The sequence below is a fragment of the Aegilops tauschii genome, chromosome 4 (assembly GCF_002575655.3).
Source record: "Aegilops tauschii subsp. strangulata cultivar AL8/78 chromosome 4, Aet v6.0, whole genome shotgun sequence".
In the NCBI taxonomy this organism is placed as follows: Eukaryota; Viridiplantae; Streptophyta; class Magnoliopsida; order Poales; family Poaceae; genus Aegilops; species Aegilops tauschii.
In genome coordinates this window covers 299,238,497-299,265,107 of record NC_053038.3, presented here as the reverse complement: position 1 = coordinate 299,265,107, position 26,611 = coordinate 299,238,497, and the positions used below count along the sequence as shown (strand labels likewise).

At 48.1% G+C, this 26,611-nt stretch overlaps 2 protein-coding genes across 2 annotated transcripts; one reads left to right on the top strand and one right to left on the bottom strand.

Annotated features, from left to right (window-relative positions):
* Nucleotides 1-13,284: 13,284 nt before the first annotated feature.
* LOC109740850 (protein LURP-one-related 11) lies at nucleotides 13,285-14,498 on the top strand. The gene has a single exon (XM_020299901.4). It carries the CDS (start codon nucleotides 13,548-13,550, stop codon nucleotides 14,322-14,324), a length of 777 nt encoding a protein of 258 aa, XP_020155490.1. The 5' UTR covers nucleotides 13,285-13,547; the 3' UTR covers nucleotides 14,325-14,498.
* A 1,332-nt stretch (nucleotides 14,499-15,830) lies between these two features.
* LOC109733510 (uncharacterized) lies at nucleotides 15,831-26,359 on the bottom strand. The gene is made up of 28 exons (XM_020292732.4): nucleotides 26,062-26,359; nucleotides 25,776-25,971; nucleotides 25,531-25,682; nucleotides 24,696-24,815; nucleotides 24,466-24,597; nucleotides 24,099-24,294; nucleotides 23,842-24,019; nucleotides 23,417-23,538; nucleotides 23,222-23,313; nucleotides 22,957-22,993; nucleotides 22,737-22,797; nucleotides 22,316-22,464; nucleotides 22,105-22,175; nucleotides 21,850-22,020; nucleotides 21,676-21,744; nucleotides 20,371-20,469; nucleotides 20,194-20,283; nucleotides 19,611-19,686; nucleotides 19,423-19,528; nucleotides 19,250-19,325; nucleotides 18,676-18,855; nucleotides 17,938-18,060; nucleotides 17,763-17,846; nucleotides 17,454-17,638; nucleotides 17,221-17,359; nucleotides 17,080-17,139; nucleotides 16,515-16,619; nucleotides 15,831-16,405 (listed from the first exon to the last, which is right to left on the bottom strand). The coding sequence occupies exons 1-28, from the start codon at nucleotides 26,200-26,202 to the stop codon at nucleotides 16,292-16,294; spliced, it is 3,324 nt and encodes a 1,107-aa protein (XP_020148321.1). The 5' UTR covers nucleotides 26,203-26,359; the 3' UTR covers nucleotides 15,831-16,291.
* Between the last annotated feature and the right edge of the window lie 252 nt (nucleotides 26,360-26,611).

Below are 26,611 nucleotides of genomic sequence, written 5' to 3'. Positions count from 1 at the left end.
AGCAGAGAAAACATCTCCGGAACTGTAGCACGCACCGGCCGACACAACCATTCTCCTCTTCAAGATTTCTCTCCTTGCCATATCATGCCATGTTTTGGTGAGATCGTCCATGTCATTGCGGTTCATTGACATGATCTCGTTCTCTTCGGCGAGCAGCTTGGACATGGCTTTGTTTTCTGCAGCGCGTGCTCTTCTCTCCTCAATGGCAGCTTTGCACAGCCCCTCTTCCTTAAGCAATTGCCACTTTTCTTGCTTCTTCTTTGCCTTCTTCTCGGCCAACTCTTTCTTGACCTCCAACGACTTCAACAACATCAACTCGTTTGATTGCACCATGGCATCAATCTTCTCCCTCAAGCTCGATGCTTCTTGCTCTCTCTTCATCTTCTCCTTAGTCTTCTTGTCGCCATCGGGCTTGTTCAAATTTCTTGGGCCATCATCATCCTCATCTTCATCCATGTTTGTAAGTGAGCCTCTCTTTGGTGGGGATTCTTTGTCGATCAACTTCCACTTCTCGCACTTTTGGAGCAACTCCCAACAATGCTCTAGTTTGAAGAATTTGCCTTCCGAAGCTTCCATGTCCTTGTATATATGTTGAGCAATCTTGTCCTACACAATGTGAACAAAGTGCTGCAATCATTTCTCATGATGCAAATATGATGATGCACAACTTGAACAAAGGCAAAACAAACTCACATAGTCGGATTCCATGGTTCCACTTGGAGGTGCATTGCGTACTTGCTCCAAGCAAGCTGCCCAACGGTTGCACATAGGCTTGATAGTCTCCCAACGCCCTTGAAGCTACCGAAATGTACGTGGAGTCCTATTGGGATGCTTTGCCATAATGCGGAAGTATTGATCTTCGATCCTTTGTCAATATCTCTTGGCGGTTTGAGAAGTACCCGTGCATGCATCAAGAGACACCGCACTCCATGCTTTGATCAAAGCTTGATCTTCTAAGATCGTGTAGTTCTTCGATCTTTGACTTTTCCCAGTTCTTGTTTGCGATTGCTCATATGCTTCCGCTTCGATCTCCTCCAATTCGTCCTCACAACCATGATCGTCCACGCCGCCCTCCGTTTCATTGTAGTCGAATGCGGCGAACGGGGCTTGATCAATGTCAACGGCGTTGGTGTCCAACAAGTTCACGAACTCGGTAGTTGCATTGTTCGAACCATCGCTATAGTGAATGATAACAAGTCACGAGCTATCGCAAAAAATGGCGAAAAATGAAAGAAAATCGCCATGACCGAAGACGCATACCTTCCGGCCATTTCGTCGAGCACCTCGCTTGCGGGGGGAGCAGCACCGTTGAACGGCATCACCGGGGCACCTCTTTCCGGGATGGAGTGAGAGGATGAAGAACGCGGCTTCTTTGTAGCCGGAATCTTCCTCCGCTTTACGCCGGCGACCTTGCTGACCTTCTCCGCCGCCGGCCGGGATCGCGCTGCGGCGTTGGCGCCCGGAGCGCGGGCCTTCGCGGCGGGGGCAGCCGGATTCCCGCCCTGCACGTTGCCCTGCCGCTTGCGGGCAGGCGCGACGTTCGCTTGGGCGGCGGCGACGGGGCTAACATGGCCGGCGACGAGATCCGCCCGAGGGGAAGGAGCATGCGCGATCTCGACGGTGACGGGGGACAGCAGGGGGTCGTCCATGGCGGCGAGGGACGGCCGGGGAGGAAGCACCGGAGCGTGTGGAGGCGGGGCAATGGTGGCGGAGGGTGGGGGAGCAGGAAAGGGCGCGCGGAAATGTCCCTCCCGCCAAATCTCGCTGTGGATAGGGGCTGAGCTCGGGTCGGCCTCCCAGCCCGTGAAACTAGAGGTTGGGGGAGAAGTTTTGTCGCGCCCCACAAAAATATTTGCTGGCCGGGGCGGGATGCGGGGTCTGATCGGGCAGGTTTTCCCGCCCCGACCCGCACTTTGACGGTTATTTTGCGGGCCGAGACGGGATGCGGGGTCTGCTAGAGTTGCTCTAAGATGGTTAGATAGTGTCCTACTGATGAGCTACTCTTTTCTTTTTTTTGCGGGGACACTGATGAGCCACTCTGCAACTATTGGGTCTTTTTTTGCAGCTATTGACCGGTATTGTGACACAATGTTTTTTTTTAGAAATGGAGGAGGACCCCCGGCCTCTGCATCTGGACGATGCATGCAGTCACTTTATTAATTATTCACACAAGACCTTACAAAGTCATACAACAGTAAGACTGAAAGCACCGTCTAGGCAACAAAAGTGTCGCTACTCCTATCCAATTGTTGAAGGGATGTTGATAGTCTGGGCCTAATATCAAACAGACATCGCAGCCAAACCTAACATCTAAGACCTGAGGTCCCAACCAGAACGTATATGGGCACCCACCAGTCCGGCGTGCTCCTTAAACCGGACGCCTGCCGGGTAGATACCATGCTTTACCGAGGCCAAACATCTCATGAAATAATTTATGTCCACTTGTAAGAATAATAAGCATAGCTTGTATGCTTGGCTGATGTTTGTTCCCGAACCACTCATAATATTATCCCTATCGTTTTCGTTTCGTTCTCAAGTACGGCCGTTTTTGTATCGTTGCCAGGTTATCTAAAGCCGCCACCATGTGATGATGAGCGAAGCGAAGCCAGGTTCATATGTAGGAGAATACTTGTATGCAAAACAAATTGACATGTTGTGATTTCAGATTTTCTGTCATCCAAAAAATGTGACTTCTCCTTCTACCATTCCCCCTGGCCTCGGATCTCTTTTGCAGAATGAGACCGCCTCGCTTAGGACTATGGTTACCATGACTTTGGATGATTCTGAGCCTAGAATAGATGCAACGCTTCCAACCCGCAGTACTTACGATGGAACCGATTTTTTTTTTACCGAAATAGGCTCACTATGGAACCTAGCTACTCTACACTCTACAATGCACGCAGCAGCAGCCTGGTGTCTCTTTCCTTCAGAATATGGAAAGGGCCTCAACCAAGCAAGATTATCACCATCCTTGTGGTGCCAGACACAAAGTAGGTTGCATCACTATTTATTATCCCTGATAGAGTCGTACCATGCCTAGATCAGGCCAAGCTTATGTATGTGTATCATGTTGTCTGAACTGCTGTGACAATACAAGCATGCAGATTTTCCATTAGTAGGTCCTAGCAATTACCCAAAAATACGGAACAGCAATAATGAAAACGGATCCAATACACAGCGAACGCGTGAGTTTATGGCACATGGAACACGAACGTACGAGGACCGTTCGAGGTGTCTTTTTTCCATAGTTGACCGTTCAAGGTTATTATATTGTCACTATCTTGTGTACCAAATCAAAAGCAGATATTTCTGCATTTTACGCAAAAAGGGCAAAGCATCATTAGACACTTTCCATGCTCTGTCTGGCCAAACTAGTTTGATAAGATCTCACGGAAGCATAAACATCTTTTCACATGCCCTGCTTGGATGAAACAAAACATAAAGTTGGAGTCTTCCGTTCGTCAACATCAATGCGGTTAGTGGCCACCTCTCGACAAATAAAGATTGTTCAGTTCTTGTTGTGTAGTGGGGTTTATGTGTATCCAACTTCAGCCACCAAACTAGATACTAGAAGTATCATAATGCTACGCATGATGCACCCATTGATTCGGTGCGATGCCATGTGGAAATGGCAAATGATGATAATTTTGAAGTGTGTGATCCAACTCATTTAAGTCTGTGGTGTCCATGGACTATGGGCACACGTCCCCACAAACACTACGTAAGCAGTCACTCACACCACATGCTCATCTACTTGATGAAGAATGAAATTATGAACCTCCCAGGGCGACTCGGGCAGCGGCGAGATCTACTCCGCCAGGTCCCTCTCGCACCTTCTCTTCCTCCTCGCCGCAGCCCCTATGGACTCGGCCGGGCTAAGCCCGTGCAGATCCGGTGGCGGCGGGGCCCCTGGCACCCTGGTGTGGCTTGTCCTCGGGCGGGAGGCTCGAGCGATGGGTGGACGGCGCGGCGCTCTTCCGCCCGTGTCGCTAGGCCCGATGGTGGCGGGAGGACGGCGGTGGTCGCGGCTGTGCGTCCATTTCACCGCAGCCCTCTTCTTCAGGGATGGGATCCTGCCCAGATCCATGGAGGAGGCGTGGTGGCCGCGGCGCGGGCGCACGCGTGCAGATGACGACCAATCCGGCAGCAGGATCAACCAGGCGGCGGCTACCTCCAGTGGTCGGGTGTCCTTCACGTTGTTCTTGTCCGGTGGGCGGCGTGGCAGCGCCTCCGGTCAGATCCGATCTGGCCGGCGCAGCCGGCGGTGGTGGCCATCTCCTCCGTCGGAGGTGGTCGGCCTGAGACTGGATGGTCAGATCTCGAGATCCGTCATCTAGTACCAGCTGTGAGTCGGAATGACATAATTGTCGGTGAAAACCGAGCCGACGGCAGGCAATGCGACGTTATGCGCCATTACCTTGATGAAGGCATCGTCGTGCAACGACTGTCGACCCACTCATGCTGCTCCGGGGAAAACCCTAGGATCTGGTCTTCCAGATCTGGCGATGGCGGTACTGCGGTGTCGTTTCTCTCTTGGGAGCATCGTTTGTGGAGCAGCGCCGGAAGACAGATGCAGGAGGTGCAGCGGCTTCGTCATGCACGGAGCTTCGGTGGAGATGTCAAGTCATGCCTGGCCGACAGGTGCTACGCTGTGTCATGCGTAGTCGGCGGGTGCTACGCACGGCAGATCTTCTAGAATCTTCGCGTCTGGATGGACGAGCGCGGGGCGGTGGCGCCGTTGGGCGCCATGGTGGCGTCGACGGATGGATGGACTGACAAGGATGATGCGGATCTCTCTCCTGAAGATGGGTCAGCGGTCCAATGATGATGGCGCCGTCTAAATCGAGTGTATGTGTGGTGTACACTTTAGGTCTGCTGCACTAGTTGTTCGTTCTGATACGTTATGTGGACGGATCGGCTACGACACCGGTTTAGATATGGGGAGTGAGAGCATTTCACATAATCGAGTTACATAGGTGTGAGTGGTGGCTTCGGGTGGTTTGATGTATGTTCTTGTTAGACCTTAGTTGAATAATAAATAAAGATGACTACATGCATCGCTTGATGCAGAGGCCGGGATTTAAACCTCCTTTTCTAAAAAAAAGTACGTAGAACAATCTGCCGTTAAAGAGCATGTATGCCATCAAACTTGAATTTTTCTTTATGAGTAAGGAGTACAATTGTCTCCACTATATCCATCTAAGTAAAACTTTGATTCTCACAAGGTATGCAAATCAACACAAATTAATACTCCCTCCGTCCCAAAATGTAGGACATTTTTTGACACTATATTAGTGTCAAAAAACGTCTTACATTATAGGACAGAAGGAGTAGATCACATCCAGTACTGAAGGCTTCAAATAATGTTACATATAGACAAATGTTTGAAAGAGCGAAATGATGTTGTTCTATAAAACAACTCTTAGAGCAACTCCAATGGGGCGACTCATTTCGTCCGCCCGCGTCCGTTTGGGTCGGCGCGGACAAAAGTGGCGGCCCAACGCGCCAATCCAAACGGACGCGCGTCCGTTTTTCGTCCGCGGGCGACCCATTCCAGGCCCAATTTTGAGCCGGATTTCCGTCGGCGCGGACACGAGACGGACGCGCGCGCGCGCCTACTCCTCTCCCCGGGCCCGCCGGTCGGTGGCAGCCACCACCATTTCCTCTCATTTTCCCCAAAAACGCTCCCGCCCGCGCGCGCCCCCGCCCCCCAACCAGCCATGGAGGACGCCATCGACCTCGACCTCGACGCTGCCGCCGGCCTCGCCTCCCTCGCCTCGTCCGGCGCCGTCGCCCCCTCCGGGAAAGGCAAGCCTCATGCCCCGCGCAAGACCGCCGCGGCGACCAAGCCGAAGAAGGCGCTGACGTCCGAACAGCGGGCAAGGGAGTCGGCCAAGAGGAAGGGCCGGAGGCACGCCGCGGACGCGAGGGATGAGGCCGCCGCGCAGGCCGCCGCCGTCGCCGCCGCGCAGCAGGAGTTCACCAACGCCCGCGTCGCCGCGGCAACGAGGCAGGCGCTCTACATGCTAGGGGTAAACCCTAGCCAGCACAGCATCCTCCAAGCCGCCGTCGCCGCGGCCAGCACCGGATCGTCGGCGTTTCCTCGGATGGTGATGCCCGACTCACCCCGCGCGTCGGCTTGCAACCCGGTCCCCGGCTTCCACGTCTACCCGCAGGCCTCCCGCCTCTCCGGGGAGTGCCCATCCGACGTGAGCGTGGTCGCGCCTTCCACGCCCGCGCCCATCGACCTCAACGCCACCCAGGTGGTCGGTGGCTCGTCGTCCGGCGGCACGAGGAAACGCGCGCGACAGACGCCGGCCGGCGGGCTCCCGGACGCCCGTAACCTGTTCGGGGAAATGCCGTCCGCCGTCGACGAGGACTACATGCAAAACCTCATCTTCGAGGGTGGTGCGCCGGGCGCTGGCTACGATCCCGACGAGACACAAAGCCAGGACGGCCGCGGGGCGTTCACGCCAGCCGCTGGCTATGATCTCGATCAGGCGGCCTTCATGCGTGATCAGATCGGCATCGACCTGGACGGCTTCCTCCTCGACCACGAGTTCCCAGAGGACTATGGGCTAGAGGAAGAGGACGAGTGCGACATCGAAGTGGAGCCTTTGTTCGAGGACGAGCTCGTCAACCAATCCGCCGGTCCTAAGTCGAAGCACAAGAGCAAGCGCACGAAGGCGTACACAGCTGCCGAGGACAAGCTTCTTTGCGAGTGTTGGCGAGACATTGGACAAGACCCAAAGACGGGCGCCGAGCAAAAGCATTCGACCTTTTGGACTCGTGTGCACCACGAGTTTCATGAGCGCAAGAAGTTTCCACCTTACCAATTTGTGAGCACGCGTGGGTGGGTCTCCATTTCCAAGCGGTGGAGGGTGATCCAACAAGAGTGCAACAAGTTTTGCGCTACCCTTGAGAGCGTCAAGGCCCGCCCCGTGAGCGGCATCGGCATGCAGGACATGGTATGATAGCAAGCAAGCCGCCCTCTTTTGTGCCATCAAGATCATCCTTTTACGTCTTCATTTGCTATCACTTGCCCATATGCTTGCATGGAAACATTTTGTAGGCATTTCAAGCTTTGGATGCATTCAAGGTTCAACACAATGGCAAGTGCTTCAACCTCTCCCATTGCTATCGGGTCATCAAGGACGAAGAGAAGTTCAAGGCGCAATATGCCGCCCTCAAGGCACGTGGGGGAAGAAAGCCGTGGAGGATGTTGGGGAGGGCGAGCCGGCACGGCCGAGGGGGAAGACCAACTCCAAGAAGGAGGACAAGCGAGATGCGGCCACCAATGCCTTGATCGCAAGCGTGGATGGCATGATTAATAAGAAGGACTCAAGGGAGGAGGAGCGTCGGCGTTTCAAGGCAGAGCAAATGGATGCTTTCATGGAGATCCAAAGGAGGAGGCTTGATCTTGACGCCGAGAAGCAAGCCAAGATGTTCGAGCTCGAGGCGGAGAAGCAAGCCAAGATGCTAGAGATCGAGGCCGCCAACGCTAAGACAAAGGCGAAAGAAGTGGCTCTTGCAAGCATGATGAAAGAACATGCGGTGGTTTTGGTAATTGATGACAATCTCTATGGACTAATGGTTGCCTTGAGTTATATTTGAAGGATTTGTCCATAGGCATTTCTTGAAGTCCATGTGTTGGTTTCAAGGAGTTTATGTGGTGACCAAGGTGTTATTAAGGAATTATCCAAAGATTGGTCATGTGAGAGTAGAGCTTATTGCAAGCATGTCTTGAAGAAGAAGATTGTGTGATCAAGACTAAGTCAAGAGTGAATCAAGTTGATCAACACACAAAGCGCACAAGATGTACCGAGAGGGATCAAGCGATCCCATGGTGTGGTAAGCATTGTCAATTACGCTTTGTGTACTAACCCATGATCTTCGTGAGAGTTCTTTGTGGGGTTAGGTTGCGGTGTGCAAGTTCAAGTGAAGCATCATGAAGAGATCAAATGCTTGAAGCTTGCCGTCCATTGTGGTGACAATGGACTTGTGAAGATGTGCGGAAGAGTGGCTCACCCATAGTGGAGTATGGGGGAGCAATCAACTAGTCTTCATCGAGCCAACACAACCAAGAAAGGTGGTCCAACTTGAGGGAGTCAAGATCGTCATCATCTAGCTCAAGTGGACCATGTGCAAGGCAAAGGTTTGCTCTTGATAGGTTTTCTATTTTACCGGTCTCATGATGGTAGTTGGGAGACCGGGTTATAGGATCGATTGCCGTACTATCAAGGGGGGCTCTCGATGAGTAGCTTGATCGTATCGTTCATAGAGAGCTCAAACCATTGCATCCTTGCATCATCTTTGTTGGTTCTTGTTTGGTTCTTCTCTTTGTGAGTTTTGGAGCTTATGGTCATCTTGATGACAAGCTCGAGTTCATCGAAAACGGAGTTCACTCGCATCTTCTATGATGTTTTCGATGTTGGAGGTTATGCCGGTTCTTCTCGGTTGGAGGTTTCACTCCTCTATTTGTTGGCATACCTCCCCTGTCGTTGTTTTGATGCTACTCGTCGTTCTCAATCCAACAAGCTTGAGTTTGCTCAATTCGGAGCTCATATGCAGAAGTTATGGCAGTTTTGGTTTCCTAGCGGTAGTACCGCGGGCCGGAGCGGTAGTACCGCTTGGGTGCTACAAGCGGTAGTACCGCTCTAGAGCGGTAGTACCGCTCCAGAGCGGTAGTACCGCTGGTGGCCCCAGCCGTAGTACCGCTACGGTCTCGTACTAGTACCGCCTCGATTCGAGGGGTCTTTTTCGTGTCGGGTTTTACGGTACTAGCCGCGGCAGTGGGGGCCGTAGTACCGCTCCTATGCGGTAGTACCGCCCTGCCACCGCGGTAGTACCGCTCTGGGCTCAGCAGCAGTACCGCGAGGGGGAGCGGTAGTACCGCTTATAGGGCAAGCGGTAGTACCGTTGGCCAAGCGGTAGTACCGCTCTCTGCGGGGCTGAAGTGGGGGTAACGGTTGGATTGTTTCCCCCACTATATAAGGAGGTCTTCTTCCCCAATGAACCTCATCTTTTGAGCTCGTGTTCTTCCCCCATTGTTGACCTTCTTCGAGCTTGCTAACTCTCAATCCCTCCATGGATTCTTGCTAGTTTTTGAGGGAAAAGAGAGAGGAGATCTAGATCCACATTTCCACCAATCACTTTCTCCTCTATGTGAGGGGAACCCCTTGGATCTAGATCTTGGAGTTCTTGGTGTTCTCCTTCTTGTTCTTCCTCTCATTTTCCTCCCTAGCATTAGTTGCTTCGGTGGGATTTGAGAGAGAAGGACTTGGGCACTCCGTGTGCCCTTGCCATTGCATTTGGTGCATCGGTTTGAGTTCTCCACGGTGATACGTGGAAGTTACAAGTTGAGAAGCTTATTACTCTTGGGTGCTTGGTGCCCTTGAGCTTGTTCCTCTTGGGTGCTTGGGCGCCCTAGACGGTTGGTGGTGTTCGGAGCTCAATCATTGTGGTGTAAAGCTCCGGGCAAGCGTCGGGGTCTCCAATTAGGTTGTGGAGATCGCCCCGAGCAATTTGATGGGTACCGGTGACCGCCCCCAAGGGTTGCCAAAGTGTACGGGTTCGGTGACCGCCCCCAAGGGTTGCCATTTGTACGGGTTCGGTGACCGCCCTCAAGGGTCCCTTAGTGGAATCACTGCATCTTGCATTGTGCGAGGGCGTGAAGAGATTACGGTGGCCCTAGTGGCTTCTTGGGGAGCATTGTGCCTCCACACCGCTCCAAACGGAGATTAGCATCCGCAAGGGTGTGAACTTCGGGATACATCGTCGTCTCCGCGTGCCTCGGTTATCTCTTACCCGAACCCTTTACTTATGCACTTTACTTTGTGATAGCCATATTGTTTCTTGTCATATATCTTGCTATCACTTAGTTGTTTATCTTGCTTAGCATAAGTTGTTGGTGCACATAGGTGAGCCTAGTTGTTGTAGGTTTTGTGCTTGTCAAATTAACCGCTAGGTTTATTCCGCATTTGTTCAAGCCTAAACCGTTTTTTTAAAGCGCCTATTCACCCCCCCCCCCCTCTAGGCGACATCCACGATCTTTCACATGATGACCGGGGTGGAGATCATGAAGGTGGATCTCAACACCGTGTCGCCAAGGAAGAGGCCGTGGTTCGAGAAGATGCAGGCCGACATGCTCAAGTTCGACGACGAGTGATCTATGGCGTCGAGGGCCATCTTTTTTGTATGCCGGCAGGTGTGCCGGCATGACCACGGGAGCTGCGATGGCGTGGTCGAACTCAAGTCTCACCCTTTTTTGTGTGGTGACATGTGTGCCGGCCGGCTGGCGAGTGCGCCAGCATGAACTGTGGTATTTTCTGAAGCCGGCATTGTATGTCGGCGCTGGCATGGTGCCAGCATGAGACATGGCCGCTGGCATGATCGGCCGCGGACCTTTTTTATTTAAAAGTTGAATGCAGACATGAAATGAGTCGGCGCGTTGGGCGCACAGCCGACCCAAATGCAAAACTGGGCGGACGCTAGGCGGGCGGCCGACCCAAATGGACAAAAAGCGGACAAATGCGCCGTTCGTTTGGATCGCCCCATTGAAGTTGCTCTTACGGCACAAATTGAAAACATGACCTAAATCGTGGGGCTGAGGCGACGTCATGGTTTGGTCTTCCTCGCGCGCGTCGTGCTTAGCCGAGTGTTTCCTATCGATCACTCGGCTTACGATGTATGACGGCTTTTGTGTTAGAAATAAAAAAAATTGAACGGACCAGCTAATGGCTGGCATATATTCAAGCTCAGTCATCCGTTAGAGTGCACTCAGCATATACCGCCCGTCGTCAGGAAGCAGTCGAGTGCGGGGAGAAAGGCCACATGGCAGGGCAGTTTGTCGAGCACATTGTATAAGCCGAATGTATGTTGCGGTTTATGCCGAGATCCTTGGCTAAGCCAGGTGTTTTTCTAGCTCTTCTTGACATAGGGTGGTGTAAGCCGAGTGCGAGTCCCGCGTCCTGTTTTACCAAAAAGACTTTCGCCCCGCTTTATATATAAAGCAATGATCAGTAACAACCCGATATAAACGCACGCCACCACAACACACACACACCCAAGTCAAGATTAGGCAATGATCGCAGCAACACCATCCCTAGCACTACAAGAGCAACCGGGGTTTCTATCGGGAACACGTCACCGCGAAGAAATGAAGCCGCATATGATGAACTGTGGGCTTCCAGGCGGCGCCTTCAGGAAGGATACAACACCGGAGCGCCGCCGCCGCCCGATCCGAGGATCAGAGTTTTCTCTGGAGCAGCACGACGGGCAGTGAGAGCCGCGACGATGCCTTCAAGAAGGGAACGAGCTTCGCCGCGCCGGTCCGTCCGAAGACAGAACAACTTTTCACCCCGGCCAACACCCACAGTCACCGAACGCCACACCCCAGCTACCACGCCACTCACACGGCCATGGCCACCGGGCAGCACCAAACCACAGGCTCTGCCCATGAGCACCGCGCTACCACCACCAGGACCGCCGCCCCAGCATCCAAGACCTTGACACCACCTCACCCGAGATCCACTGCTACCCCAACCAAAGAGACGAGCGGAAAGGTCCCGCCTTTCACACCCTTGGACAGCCCCCAGCGCCGAGACCCAAAAGACCGGACAAAACTGGCCTTCATCGACCCGTCCTGCAGCACTGGGCGCGAGACAAGCTCGGTCCTATGGCACCATGTGCGAGACAAGTTCGGTCCTGCTGCACCGTGCGTGAGACGGGCTCGGTCCTGCGGCACCGTGCGCGAGACAAGGTCGGTCCTGCCGCACCGGGCACGAGACGAGCGGTGGACCGCAGCTTGGAGAAGGACAGTCCTTCGACGAAGTAACGCCCGGACGATGAGGAGAGGAAGAGAAGGCCGACACAAGTCAACTACGAACGTACCGACGCCGGAACATGCCAGTCGCCGCCGCAGTCGACCTGCCAAGACACCATGAAGCCACCCACGGCCGGGGCAGCAGCCACGCCGGGCCACTGCCCGACCCGCGCCGCCCAGCGAGCTCGAAGCGAGGGAGTCACCGGGCATGCACAACCACCAGCACGGCCGGCCGCTGCAACCAGACCCCCACAGGGGGGCCAAGACCATGCGCCGGCGACCAGCCTAACCACCACACCGGACCCCCACCATCGCCCGCAGCCACCGGAGGCGGTCGGCTCGCGCCGCCACAGACCGTGCCGCCCGCGAAACGGCGGCCGGAGGAGACGCCCATCCCAGATCGGATCTGTCCGCCCCTCACCAACACCCCGAGCACACCCCGCCGCCACAGAACATCGCCAGCCCTCCCACACCACGAGTAGAACACACCCTCCCCCCCCCCCCCCCCCCGAGCGGCCCAGATGCCGCGCCGCCCCGGTCCAGCAACGCGCCTCCACGCAGGGATGCCGGCCCGCGCCGATCTCCGCCGCGCCAGGGAGAGAAGAGGCCCCGCCGCCGCCAGCACCAACCGGGCTTTGCCCGGCGGCAGCGAGGGGAGGGAGGGGAGGAGGAGGCCTAGAGGCCGGCGGCGGGTGCGTCCCCTCGGTCGCTCGCAGGAGCGACGTGAGGGCAACATGTGGTCTTCCCTCCGGCGGAAAAAAAATTCTATGTTACATTTCCGCGCGTCGGTTTTTAGAGTTGACTCTTGGGGTACATACGTTTTTACTATAGTGAACTGAGCTACACTCAGGTCGTGTGATCTTATGCAAGATCTTATGCACTATGAAGACAACATCATGCACGCATAATGCAAATTTATGATAGAACGCGGTGTGAGAAATCTAAATCTGGTAAAACCAAATGGACAGTTTCCACCACAAGGAACTAGACCGAACAGAGTCGTGTGATCCTACGCACCATGAAAATGGTATCATACACGCACAATACAAATCTATGATACAACCCATATGGAGAGATCAAAATCTGGCAAATATATAAGCGCATTGTAGGCGAGCGAGATGCATGCATGCATGCACCCTGCTTAATAATTTCCAAATAATGAAGCAATTCAATTCAAAGGGACAAGAGGCGACCCCGGAGTCTAGTGCTGGTCGGCAAAGCATCGTAACACTGTTGCTGTGACAGCCTGCCGTGGCGTGCAGACTGGGGGCTGCACCAACGAAATACTACTACTGTAATCACTAATCAGTACGTACGTACGTAGCAGTAAGCACTAGTTGGGATTACAAAAAAAGTCTCCGCATCAGCTATAGATATACAGGCCGGGGTAGCTAGTAATGTGTGCCAACTTGATAAGGATGACATAAATCAAATGCGGTAAGTGGAGTACGGCTGACGACCTCAATGCAGGCCAGAAAACAAACGCTTCTACTACTGCCTATCTCTATCTCCCACACGTTTAAGCTAATATAATCTCTCTCTCTCTCTCTCTCTCTCTCTCTCTCTCTCTCTCTCTCTTCTCTCTCTCTCTCTCTCTTGTGTAGTTGCGTGTGTGTGTGTGTGTATAAATATATACACACACACACTCGGACCTCAATGGTTACAGAAACCCCCATACCTCCCATAATCAAGTAGTGGAAGAGTTAATCTGTGCGGGCCACTCATGGGAGGCGCAAGGTGGTGCCTTGGTGCTGAACTCTGGACGCCCAAGGTCAAGGTACACTCCTCGGCCTCCTGTTCGTCGCAGAAGCGGCTACTCCTAGAAGACACGCCGGCCGCCGGTGCTCCTCCGGCTGAGGAGCCAGCGGCGGCGGCCGGCGAAGGCCAAGTCGTCAAAGACCAAGACCAAGGGGAAGGAGGGGAAGGGGAAGAGCACAGGAGCCAGCAGAGGGAGGTGTTCACCATCTGGATGAAGTCGCTGGTGCTCAACGGGAGCGGCTGCACGGTCTTCGACTCCCGCGGCCGCATCGTCTACCGCGTCGACAACTACGGCTCCCACCGCTCCGTGGACGTGTGCCTCATGGACATCACGGGGAGCGTGGTGCTCCAGGTCCTCAAGAAGTTCAGGAGGTGGGAGGGGTACAGGTGCGGCGGGTGGGAGGAGCCCGAGCGCGGCGACGCGCCGCGGGGGCGAGGGCGGCCGTGGTTCACGGTGGTGAGCAACAAGTGGGGCCGCGGCCCGCGCTGCGAGTTCAGGAGCGACGGCCAGGCGGTGCGCTACAAGATGGACGGCGGCAGGCGGCGGCAGCAGGCGGCGCGCGCCTCGTGGATCGTGGACGACGCCACCGGGCTGGCGGTGGCGGAGGTGAAGAGGAAGCTGACGGCGACGGGGGTGTCCCTGGGCGAGGACGTGCTGACGCTGGTGGTGGAGCCCAACGTGGACCACTCGCTCATCATGGGGCTCCTTGTGGTGCATGGCCTCATAAACCACTCCATGTGAGCATCGCATCGTACGTGCAGGGACAGGGTGTAATTTTCTTGTTAGATGCATGCTCAGATGCATCTATCCTGCAGACCAGTCTTCTTCTTTCTTTCTTTGGAAAACCTTTTGTGGCGTGATTTGTTTAGGCGTGAGGTCTGCCAATCAATTAAGCAAGAATAAGTTTATGTTCAATCATGTCCTTGGAAATGTTTGGCGCCCCATCCAAAGCACGCTGCATGCGCTTCTTCAAGATCAAGGAGGCCACCGATCGGCTGCTTCATGCACCCAGCAGTCATGGCAGAACCGTGTTTTCTTCTTCTTGCCTAGTTAACTGAATGGAGACTTGCTGTGCTGTCTATTCATGCACCACAAAACCAATGAGGGTTCCTGCTCAACTTCTGGAGGTTCAGTAAGGGTTTCCTTTTTCCTTTTTTGCGATAAAGCGTTTCCTTTTTTCAACAAGACAAAAGACTTTCATTTTCATCATTTAAGAAGAAGAAGAGGAGGAGGAGGAGGAGGAGGAGGATTGTGCAGTTAGTAAGTGAAAAGAAACAGGCACAAAAACGTTACAAACACGCCCACAAGTGTCATCGTCATCACTCATCGCCCTCGATCCAACTACTTCGACTTCTTCACCATCGACGTTTATAGAGATGAGCTATGTAAGACCATTATTTGTGAGAGAGACGACTAGACTATTCTTCAGGTCACAATAATATGAGACGTGCAGATCCATCGCAAGTAAGACTGCTGGAATGATCTCATCCACTTGATCCATGTGAATGTCGGCAAGTCCGGAGGAAGAATTCTCATTTTCCAAAAAAGAAATATTTGCAAAGACTCGAAAACCAGAGACCAGAGGAATAAGACAGAGAAAAGATCATGCACGCAGCCTTTTGGCTCTTGGGATTTTTTTTCCCAAAAATTTATATGCATGCATATTTCGATGAAACGCCCAAACTTGTTCTTGCACAGGATTCATTTACTCGAACTATTTTCTGGATATTTATCAGCTCAACAAACATGTAGTTTACTAAATGTGTGATTTCTTGGACAAAAGGAAAAAAAAGTAAATTTATTTCTGGTGTCCAACATCCACAGTGAAGTATCAAAACATAATGAACTCTACATAAACTGAAAGCCCGAGAATATATACTAAAAATTGTTTAGAAAATTGTTAAGAACGAAAATGCAAGAATTCTCTTGGATTAAAAGTTTCAAGGAGAGCTTCAAGTGGAAGATTAGAAAACCATTTCTTTTAAAGCTTTCTGGATACACCTGCACAATTATGATACATAGTACAATTCTCCCAGTAGAATCACACAGGCGAGGACAAGAAATATTGAATCGTCAAAGATTACGACACCAAGAATGGAAATGCACTAGAACTACATCATTCTCGTCCCAGTGGCGTGATCCTGCACGCCGGCGCCACCAAGGGGCTAAATGAAATAATCAACTCCACTAATGACAAAAAAGAATAGAAAAATCTCTCCAGGGCGAGACTCAAATCGTAGAAGATGATTACGACACCAAGTAATAAATTAATCTGGTTAATAAAATGAATATTTCCCTGAACTGACCACAATAACAAGTTAATTGACCTGACCTGATGCTCATTCATACTGTACACTTGCACAGGCTCTACAACTTGCAATCTAAACAAAGATTTTCTCAATAATAACCGACGAAAAACGATGGCCGGCATGAACCGGCCCTGACCCGAGCATGATGGTGCTACAAATACAAATCTATCTCCTTTGGATGGTGATGCGCTGGAGCAGGCCATGTCAGCTGTGCTGTTGTTGACCTGCCACAAGGCATCAACCAGATTTGCATCCCTCCGTTGCTCTCACTATGACGGTCCCTTCTTGATCTGATGACTAGCAGCAGATGCCTACACTTCTTTTTACTGTAGCCCCCCTCCAATCGCAGCCATTGCTCTGTGCTAAGGTTTATCATGTATGTACAAGCTCTCAACATCGCTACATAAAGTAGCTTAGCGTTGTCGTTTTCCTCGACCCACCTTCTCCGTAGAGATCATTCCACTGAACAAGCTCATTCATATTCGTTGAATCAGAAGATACACTTGCACAAACCTACAAGCAAGTGACATACAAGGTCAGGACATTCTATCAGGCAGCACAATTTCTTTCTTCTATATCAGGGTTTAAAAATACTTAGCATGATACAGCATAGCTAACTTGCCTGTTCATGTGCATGTTTGAAATCACTTATTCTCAAGGCACGGACATCATTGCTAGAACACGATTGGGGCAATGGTCTGTTTTCTGCTTCTGCCAAAGCTCTCTCCTGCAAGTGGACACACAAAAGGTCAAATCCATTTCACATCATCCATCACTGTCAAATATAAATACAGAAGATGGTCATGTTCCATTGATTTCATTACTAATCTACTCCCTCCGTTCCATATTACTTGTCGCTGATTTAGTACAAGTTGTACTAAATCAGCGACAAGTAATATGGAACGGAGGGAGTAGATACTACTTCCTCTGTCACAAAGTAAGTGTCAAGTTGAGACATTTATTTTGGGACAGAGGGAGTACCTCTTTTGCAAAATATAAGGCGTAGCTTTTGATGTACAGATTCAAGATTTGACCAATAGTTAGTCCAATAATGCATCAGAGGTTTATGGTCAAAGGTCAAGTACAGACAGTCAAACCAATTTTGGAACGGAGGGGGTATATTACAATTTACAACCATAAGGCTACATAACAAAGAAACTATACAAGTTTGGGAGGATAGAAGTAACCTTTTTCTCCTTTTCAAGGAGCTCTCTAATAGGAAGATGAGCAGCAGTCACACAAAGATTCTGAAAAATAATTGCAGAAGAGCATGAGCATAGTAGAAAAGAAACGCGTTTGCCGCAGGACTCATTATAGTAGTACAATACCTTAAGATCACTGCCCGAGTATCCTTCCGTCAAATTAGCAATGGCTTCAAGATCAAGGTCATCTGCCAAATCTTCTTTGGCTAGTATGACGCTAATAATTTTTCTTCTATTTGATGCATCAGGCAAATTCACCATCAACCTAAAGAAAACAATTTCCATAAAATGATCAGTCAATAAACTATAATTTCTCTGAGTATCAGAATATGAATCCGAAGAAAGAACTGAAAAATAACCTCCTTGGAAGCCTCCTAATAACAGCTTCATCAAGGTCAAATGGCCTATTAGTCGCAGCAAGGACTAATACGCGTTCTTTATCTTTTGTTCTTAACCCATCCCAGTTCACCATAAACTCGTTTTTCATCTTGCGCATGGCTTCATGCTCTCCAGGGTTCTCACGTCTACCCAACATGCCATCAACCTAAAAAATGCAAAAACGGCAAGAAAATAAGCAGCACCCTTCAGAATTAACAACTTAGCAAGTATGTGCCCATACAGTGCAACAAAATTATCGATATTAAATAGTCACAGTTGCATTAGCTTACCTCATCTACGAAAATGACACTTGGAGCAATTTTGCTTGCCAGTGAAAACACAGCTTTCACGTACTTCTCTCCTTCACCAAACCACTGCAACAACAGGTGATTTAGAGCTGATGACGCAAACACCCGGAATGCAGAAATAAGGCAAAACATCAGCCAATCCTATCAAATGGAATACCTTTGAGGATATACTTGACATTGATATGTTTATGAAATTAGCACCAGCCTCTGTTGCCACAGATTTCGCAAGCATCGTCTTCCCCGTACCAGGCGGACCAAAAAGTAATATTCCTTTACATGGCTAGCATAACAGAAGTAACAATAGTCAGCTTAGAGATAAAAGGTTCCACTATTTCATAAACAGAACAAATGATCATAACTTTGCTAAATAATATGAAACTACTTTTTATGATGGATCAAATGGTATAAATTTAAATTTCATATTGTAGAAACTAATATATTTTTCTAAAAACTCGGTCAAACATGCACTCATTTGATATTTGAAAAAACAAATACACCTTATATAAAGGAACAGAGGGAGTGGTAGCTATATTTTGCTATTCAGATTGGCATATATAACTTCTTTCACCATGTTTATTAGGTGCCTTATTTATTGGGCAACTCCGAAAACCAAAAGGTGAAAGGCATAAACTTTTAGTTTATGATCAACTGACCACCAAGGGATTAAACTTGCTTCACTTGCTAGATTTATATTAAATGACAAAAGGCAAGAGAAGTGATACGTTCATACAATATAGCATATCTACAAAAACACAGAAGTTCCTAAGAGCCTGCTTTTTGAGGAGTATTTCTTGGTAAAGTTTTGGCGTTTAATTAATATTTGACTTCAATACGGAAACTTTACCAAGAAATACCATTTTTCAAACAGCTTTTAAAGTATATAAATAATATATACCTTCATAAGTTGTCCTTTGGAAAACAATTCAGGCCTTTGCAAGGGCAGCATCACTAACTCCTTCAGAGTTTCCTTGACACTTTCCAGTGCTCCGATGTCCTCAAATGTAACTCCTATTTCATCTGGAGGTATAACATCGGCAAGAAGCCTCTTTTCAAATTCGTTTTCCGTAGCAATGTCCTGGCATTGTTGGAAAGAACAGTTAGCTCTATTCATTTGTAATGATTTCATATAGTTATAGCACTGTAGCATAGTTTCCTCTCAGCTACTATAGATGAAATAGTCATGAAGGTGCATAGCATAACTATACAAGTGAGCTGGATGAACAGTATGCTTAAAAAAATGGACAGGCCTAGTGCTAGAAGCTCCCACATCAGTTGGGAGTCTGGGGAAGGATTATACAAGGCAAGCCTTACCCCTGCACAGTGCAATGCAGAGAGGTTGCGTTGAACTCAGGACCTCTTGGCACAAGTGGGGAGTACCTCACCACTGCGCCAGGCCTGTCCCTTCATGAACAGTATGCATAAAACAGTACAAATGCTTAAGAAAGTGGATATACTAAACGAAGGCATACCTTAAGTGACTTCCTTTTGTTGCTGGTCTTAGGGCCAGACTGGATACTTTCCAACATATCAACTCCATGCTTCAGACTGGAATGGTCAATAAAGGTTAAATGATTAAGTTCATGAGGAACCAGAATAAATTGTGTAGTCAACTTGATGGATAACAAAAAAATAGATGGGGAACCTTTCACTAGATAGGAAAAACTGCAAATCAATTGAAGGGTCAGGGTTTGTAGCTGTTAAGTGCTTTAGTTGATGGCTCAAAGCAAAACCAACTATTGTATCAATACCTGAAAAATAAACATAATGAACACATCATGCAATTGGACAAAATTGTAACTTGGCAGAAACTTGAATAGAAATGCTACTCACACTCATTTGTAAGGGTGCGATCCTTGACACATATTGCCTCAAGATCAGAGCATTCCAAGCCAATCCGCGTTAGAAACTGAAAGGAATTGCACACGGATATTAACAAAACCAATAAAATTCTAATTAAGAATAACAAATAAGTTCATGGGAGTGACGAGTCCATTAAGTAACCAAACTGGAAACATTATAGCAAAGTCAATGATAATCCTATCAAAACATACCCACCTGCTTAGCTCCCGGTAGATGGTAAAAGAGAAGCTATATATCTCTAGTTACTCACAGAATTTCTGAAACTGTTACATGCTTTGACACAAATCTAGAGATGAATAAGAATAATAAAATAGTGCAGCACCATAAGCTTCAAGGTATGCAACATGAACAGATGTCAAAGCCAAGACCGGCGCTATATGCTTATCTTTATTTATAATTTAGAAAACACAAACAGTACTAGTTCAAACAAAACAACAGATTAAAGAAAGATAAACAGTACCCAGAACATTTAATGAAAACAACAGAGTATACTCGTAAACAAATAATTGCAAACATACTTAGGTGAGAAATGTTTTTAGAACTGTTGACTTACAGAGCGTATTTTTGAAGTGTTATCATTTGCTTTAAGAATTTCGATATCTTGATCTAACATCTGGTTCCACCGTGAAAGCTCAACTTCATCCTGTAAACAGTTCTTCCAGATGTTAAGATGACAGAAGGGACTACACACGAGATGAACTATTCTTTCAGATTAACTCGAGTAACATACTTGTGGTGGTTGGATCGTCACTTTATTTGGGAAAATCTTTGTTAGATGCCTCATCCCCTTTGACATTTCCTTACTTTTATCATGTACTCGATCCAAGTCCTGCATTTCCTTGTGTCAGTTTGTAACAAGAAAGCACCAATGTGGTGGAGAATGAAGACTTCTGAAATCATAACGTGCACGTCGCCTAGTTTTTTTAACAATTAGAAGTCAAATGATGGAAAAGATCTACAAAAGAAGCCACAGAGAATTAAAAAAACGCTGTTCCTAAATGCATGATGTCGCACTAGTTTGCCACAAAAGTGTTCCTGGCAATAATGGAGGCACAAGTGTAGCAAAAGTTGGCAAAAGGTTATATGTATGACACATGCACTACATGAGTAATAAAGTGGCCAGCCACAGCTGTGGTCAGGAACACATACCTAAGAAATAGTGTCACTCATGAGTAATAAAGTGGCCAGCCACAGCTGTGGTCAGGAACACATACCTAAGAAATAGTGTCACTTGTGCCCACAAGGTTAGGCGTGACAAACTGAGGCTGGGAACCGAACACTACCAGACTCGTCAAAAAAAGGCTAAGTATCTTCTTCGTAGGTTTACGTATTACTCTTAGGATTGGTGTGTCCTATATGCCAATGATGACACCGGAAAAAGAGAAGCCATACTAGGGGAATAGTGTGCATGCACCGGCACACCCAAAATTTTGAAGAACTTCAAGGAATCAGCCCTTCAGGCATCCACTATTCATCATCGTGAAACGCAACCCATGGGTCCACTTGTATGGTACTATTGGCAAATTTCAAACTTAATGTTGGATTTGTGATGGTATGAAACCATCATGCATGACTATAAAATTATGTGTATTGATTGTCAAATGTGCAACCCACAGAAAAAATCTGGCCTGACAATGCCAAAGGAAGATACATAAAAAGGGAAAAAATTGGTCCAAGGTTGAACTGAGGTCCCACATATTTCCTGCGAAAGGAATTCCCGAACGAGAAACATTATTTCCAACACAGTTAACTAATATAGGTATGTTTTAGTGTTATATGTGAGATGATGAGGGAAACGGATGTGTGTGTGTGTGTGCAGGATAGCCATTAGTCATGACTTAGCTAAGCAAGGTAGGGTGCAGGTAGAACTACAGTTTGGCTGCGAAACTACCCAAGGGAAATTGAAATGGCGTTAAACGCTGATTGTACCCCTGTTGCTAGCTAATTAAAGTTCTGAAAAAACTAATATAGGTCATAAACATAAACTATTTTCGCAACAAATGGTAATATTTGGTACAATACAATTAAAAGCTACCTGCAATGCAAGGTCAAGAATTGCTTGGCTATAAGGGAACTTTGAAAGGAAAAGAGACCCCGCATTTGCCTGCATGTGCAAGTATCTCTGTTAGCTATAAGTGACAAGTTAACCACGCAAAAGATTTACAATGAGCATTCATAGATCACAATAAACAAACTCTACAAACAGTACCTTCTCTTTGCGACTGTCAGGCTGGATATGAGAACCAACAATAAAGACACCTGCCGGGAAATGTTCAAGCTTGCTCTTCAGACCATAATAGGAATCATTATTCCCACATATTTTTTCTGTGTCCTTCAGAAATAGGACCATAGGACCATGCTGTATTTCTTCAGAGATAAACTGTGGAACACACACAGTTAATAAGGAAAGCAAAAATAACATTGATGCAGATCATGACTAAAATTAATGCATAGATGTACATACCTGAATGATCATATCAAATGGGTGCTTGGATCTATTTTCCCATCCTGGACTGTCGAGGCATAAAGAATCAACTGGAATGACAGTAGATTGGAATTCAAATAAGCAACTGAACTGAACTGAACTTCACTGTAACCATAAATTTAAGCACAACTAGCAACACTCAATTTATCGTCATTTCTTTAGAAAAAAAATGAACACACCAAAGACTAACCTGAACAAAATAAGCCATGATCAACTTCACAACTGCCTCCAAGATCAATACCTCCTGGGATTTGTTCATCAAACCTTACCCCAACCTTTGATGATCTATTTTCTTCGAAAGGAAGACATATTTGACCTAGCGAGCCAAATTCTGGAGGACTACAGATCAAACAATCTAACATCAGCCAGAGGCAGCATTATAGAACATTAAGTTGCAGGTAATAACAACAATGAGAAGTTTGTATGCTTTCCCAGGACGAGATATCCACATCTTCATAAACCTCAGGAAGCAACGAAAGACAGTAGACAAATCAAAAAAATTGCACCCTCTTTATTTTGTTCGTTGAACCAAAACATCAAACAATTTCATTCAAAATAGAATGACTGCAAATAGTTGCAGGAAGTGCAAATAGTGCCAAGACAATGAATACCTATGTCCGTCAAGGATAACGTTTGTCGGCAGTAATGAACCAATGTACCTCACTCTATCACCTGAACAAAATATCAGATTATCAATGACATTTATTTTACAGACATACCGAAACATTTGAACCATGTTCCAGAGTATCATTGATACTACTGATCAGCCATAAACTTGCACCAGAAAAAGACGATGGCCTACAAAATATCGTAAAATATCAATGTTCTTACCTTTTTTGTATGACTCTAATTCCTTGGAAGTCTGCCCCTAAAACAAGAAATATATGTTTTGAGTTTCTCAATTAGTTAAATATATTACCAAACAAAATACAGACTACTCTTATGGGAATCACACAAAAGCAAGGTTTTTTTGTCTTTTTTGCAAAACGAACTACAGGAAGATGAGTAAACCATTTATGTCGATGAGTTGATAAAGAAAACAGAGAACAAACAGTAATGTCGATAAGAAAACGTGGGTGATTGCTAAGAAGCTTACACCGAACAGCATTGAAGAATTGACTGTGAGCAACCTTGCACCGAAATGTTTTGCAAGTGCCTTCACCAGATATTGTTGGTAGATCTCAGTCCCTGTAAAGATAGGTTGCTGCACTTAATATACTTGTACAGATCTTTGTAAAATTAGCAAAGCTACAATACAATACCAAGCTTACAACAAGTGCACGGTAGATACCTGCCGGACCGGATAGCAATGCTCGTTGACCGAGAGAAGAAATGTGTCTGGTAAACTCAATATAGTCTTTGCATTGTAAATGCACAAATGCTGATGACAGAAGAGCACATTTGGTATCCTCGCTGCAAAGACAACTAGTATCAGGACACTGTTCTTAATCATGGGACAAAATTAAACCAACACATTACATCTGTGATCGCTAACAAAGAGATCATCATACAGATTGTCCAAGTATCCTAATCCATCACGCAATTAGTAATACTAGGGAATAGGAGCAACATATGCTGAACAACCGAGCATCTTACACATGTTCAAAATTATGATGCACAGAAGCCATATATTTACCAACTCCATACCCCAGATGAGGACAGACCAATATCACATGTAATAACTAAGTATATTTACAAGATATCATAAGAATTTACCTTAGATAATATGGAAAATTATCAAATGACTCAGATATGTCACTAGCATCATGTGTTGCATTTTTTAGATCCTCCTTTGATAGTTGAGACCGGGCAGACTGTGTACTTTCTTCAGAGTTAGACTGGTCCTCCCTTGTTTTACAGAAACTACCAAATATATCTGGATCCGCAGATGATCCTGCAAAAGGTGATTTACCTTAGCAGCCTTTTTATACCACAATAAAGTGCAAATTTAAAATAAAATACATTAGTCTCACCAATAGGCATCAATGGAGTCAATGGAGTCAATGGAGGTCGGCTTTTACCAAAGTAAAAGGATGGTAATTTGGGTCCTTTAGATGACAGATGATCTTGAATATCTTTGATAAGTGAATGTTGCCCCTGATGGATACTACTGCAAGTAGAGGAAAACGCTGAAGTGCTTGATTTATCCTGCTGGTGTTGCTGAAATATCTATCATCACATTAATTAAGGACTTCAAACAGCAACAACTTTATTTGCCTAACCATTGCATACTACTTCAACTGAACAATAGAACCAAAGCCCCTTCATCAGTGTAGACCACAAGCTGAACCAGCAACCTATCTGCTGCATACAGACGGCAGGCAATAAAATAAAGGATACGTAAGCACGCCTCAAAGGTGAACTGAAGACAATTTCATCCCCTCCATTTAAGGTAACTTTAGCATTCTTGTCCAAAGCCTTGCCATTTACACGAACAACTTTGGGCTCGTGTATTTCAAGTAGAGCACCTCGCTGATATCAAAAGGTCAACATAAAAAAAAGAGGGGTAAATAGGAGGTAAACCAAGTGCATAACACTGTAACTCATAAATTTTGCAAGAAAATTTATACCTTAGTAGCAAGCTTCAGTTTACAAACAAGTGAGCTAGTAGATGACTCGCCCAGTCTCAAATCATATTGTGCTCCATAACCAACAGTAAAATAGGAGGAATGAATAGGAAGGGAAGGATCCTGCAAAACGAATAGAAATGCAGTCAACTAAATGAAGAGCTGCTAGTATGTGATGAATTTGTTAGGTATTATGTAGTCTCTTCTAATCAAAATAATGAAATACAAATATTTAGGCAATTAACCTTGAAGGTTAGACTTGAATTTGTACAATATAAGTCAATAACATCACTACTTCCAAACCATTTTTTTTTAAGATTGATACCAGGAAGTTGACACCAAAGCTCAAGAAGTAGCAAAAACACAATGCGCCGAACAGTAAGCACGGTGTTTGACAAGTTATCTGATTGCAAATTTTCCATAATCCAACATTGTATGTCTCTACTAGTAGAGACCAGAGAGAACACAGCAAAGAATGTATAAATATATCTCAATTCAGGACGCAGGACCAGGACACTCAAGAGATATATTTCTATGAGATGCTGAATACATCCCAAAGTGATGAAAGAGGAGCGAGCAATTCAGCAAACATATTGGTTGGAAAATCAAGGGTTTCGTGTAACGGTGTGGAAATACACACTTCAGCCTGAAATGAAATGCTTTCGCTAAAAGAGATTGTTTGCCAAAACAACTATTCTGAGAGGGAAGACGAGGTTTAACAGCAGGCGTTTTGTATAAGCAGAGAAGTGCTGATGATGGTATTGGCATAAGTATATTCTAAGTGCATAGGGAAAAAAGGAAGTGAAAGCAATTCGATTTGATGAGAAAGAAGACGCACCGTGGCATACTGTGAGATTAGCCTGCACCAGGGCTCCTGGCGCCTGCTGCCCAGTGCGCCCTGGCGTTTGTTGGATGTGGCCTTGGCAGACAAATCCTTGGCCGTCTTCAACATTGCGGATAAATCTTTGTCAGCGGCGCCACGCTTATGCCCTACGCAAGCGAGAAAAATCATCAGACCCAAAGGCCCCAGCCGAAAAGGCACGTCTTTGGGCGCCAGCAGAATCCAAAAGGTTAGGCTCGTACCGTCCGAATTCGACGCCGCCTCCCCTGACCTCAGGAAGGCCTCCAGCCTGTCCATGGCGCCGGTGAGCGCCTGGAGGCCGGTGGTGTCCGGCGGTGCGACCGGCGGACCGGTGGCGATAGCCGCCTCAGCCGCCGCCTCGGCCGCATCTGTCGCCGGCGCGGCCGTCTTGGTGGTATCCTCCTCGGGCGCCGTAGCCTGCGAAGAAGAAGAGCGTCGTGTGATGAGCAAGGGCGGATCAAGGCGAGCGAAAAGCGAGCGCGGCGCATGCAGGGGGGAGATCCGGACCTTGGCGCGCTTGCCGGGCCTGCGGGCGCCCGACGACTGGGCCTCGGCCCCCGGCGCCTGGTCGGACGGCGGCGGCGGCGAGCCCTTGTCGTCGTCGTCCGAGGGGCGCTTGGCCGCGGCGCTCCGCCTGGTGTCGACCATCGTTCCCTGTGGGATCGGCGGGCGTGGAGAGGAGAGGAGACGAAAGCAGGCAAGGAAGGAAGGAAGGAACCAAAACGTTGGCGTTGTTGCGTCGCGGAGAGAAAAAGAAGGCAGAAAGGAAATCGAAGGGGCAATATAATAGGCGGCGCCGCGGCGACCACCAATGATACGGCAGCGGCGCGACAGGTTAGACTGTGCTGTCGAGGGTCGGCAAGCGATTAGGATTGATCCCCAGGGGGCTCCCGGCCAATTTTATCTATCGGGTGGTGGACGGGTCGGGTCCGTCGGCATTGCGTGCCGAGTTATTGGCGGTTCCGTAGGGGGTTCCTAACGTTAAAACGGGAAAAGTTAAGTGATTCGATTCGATTCGGTTTTAGAGGCTCTCGTTTCGGCACCCTGCCCGTTTACG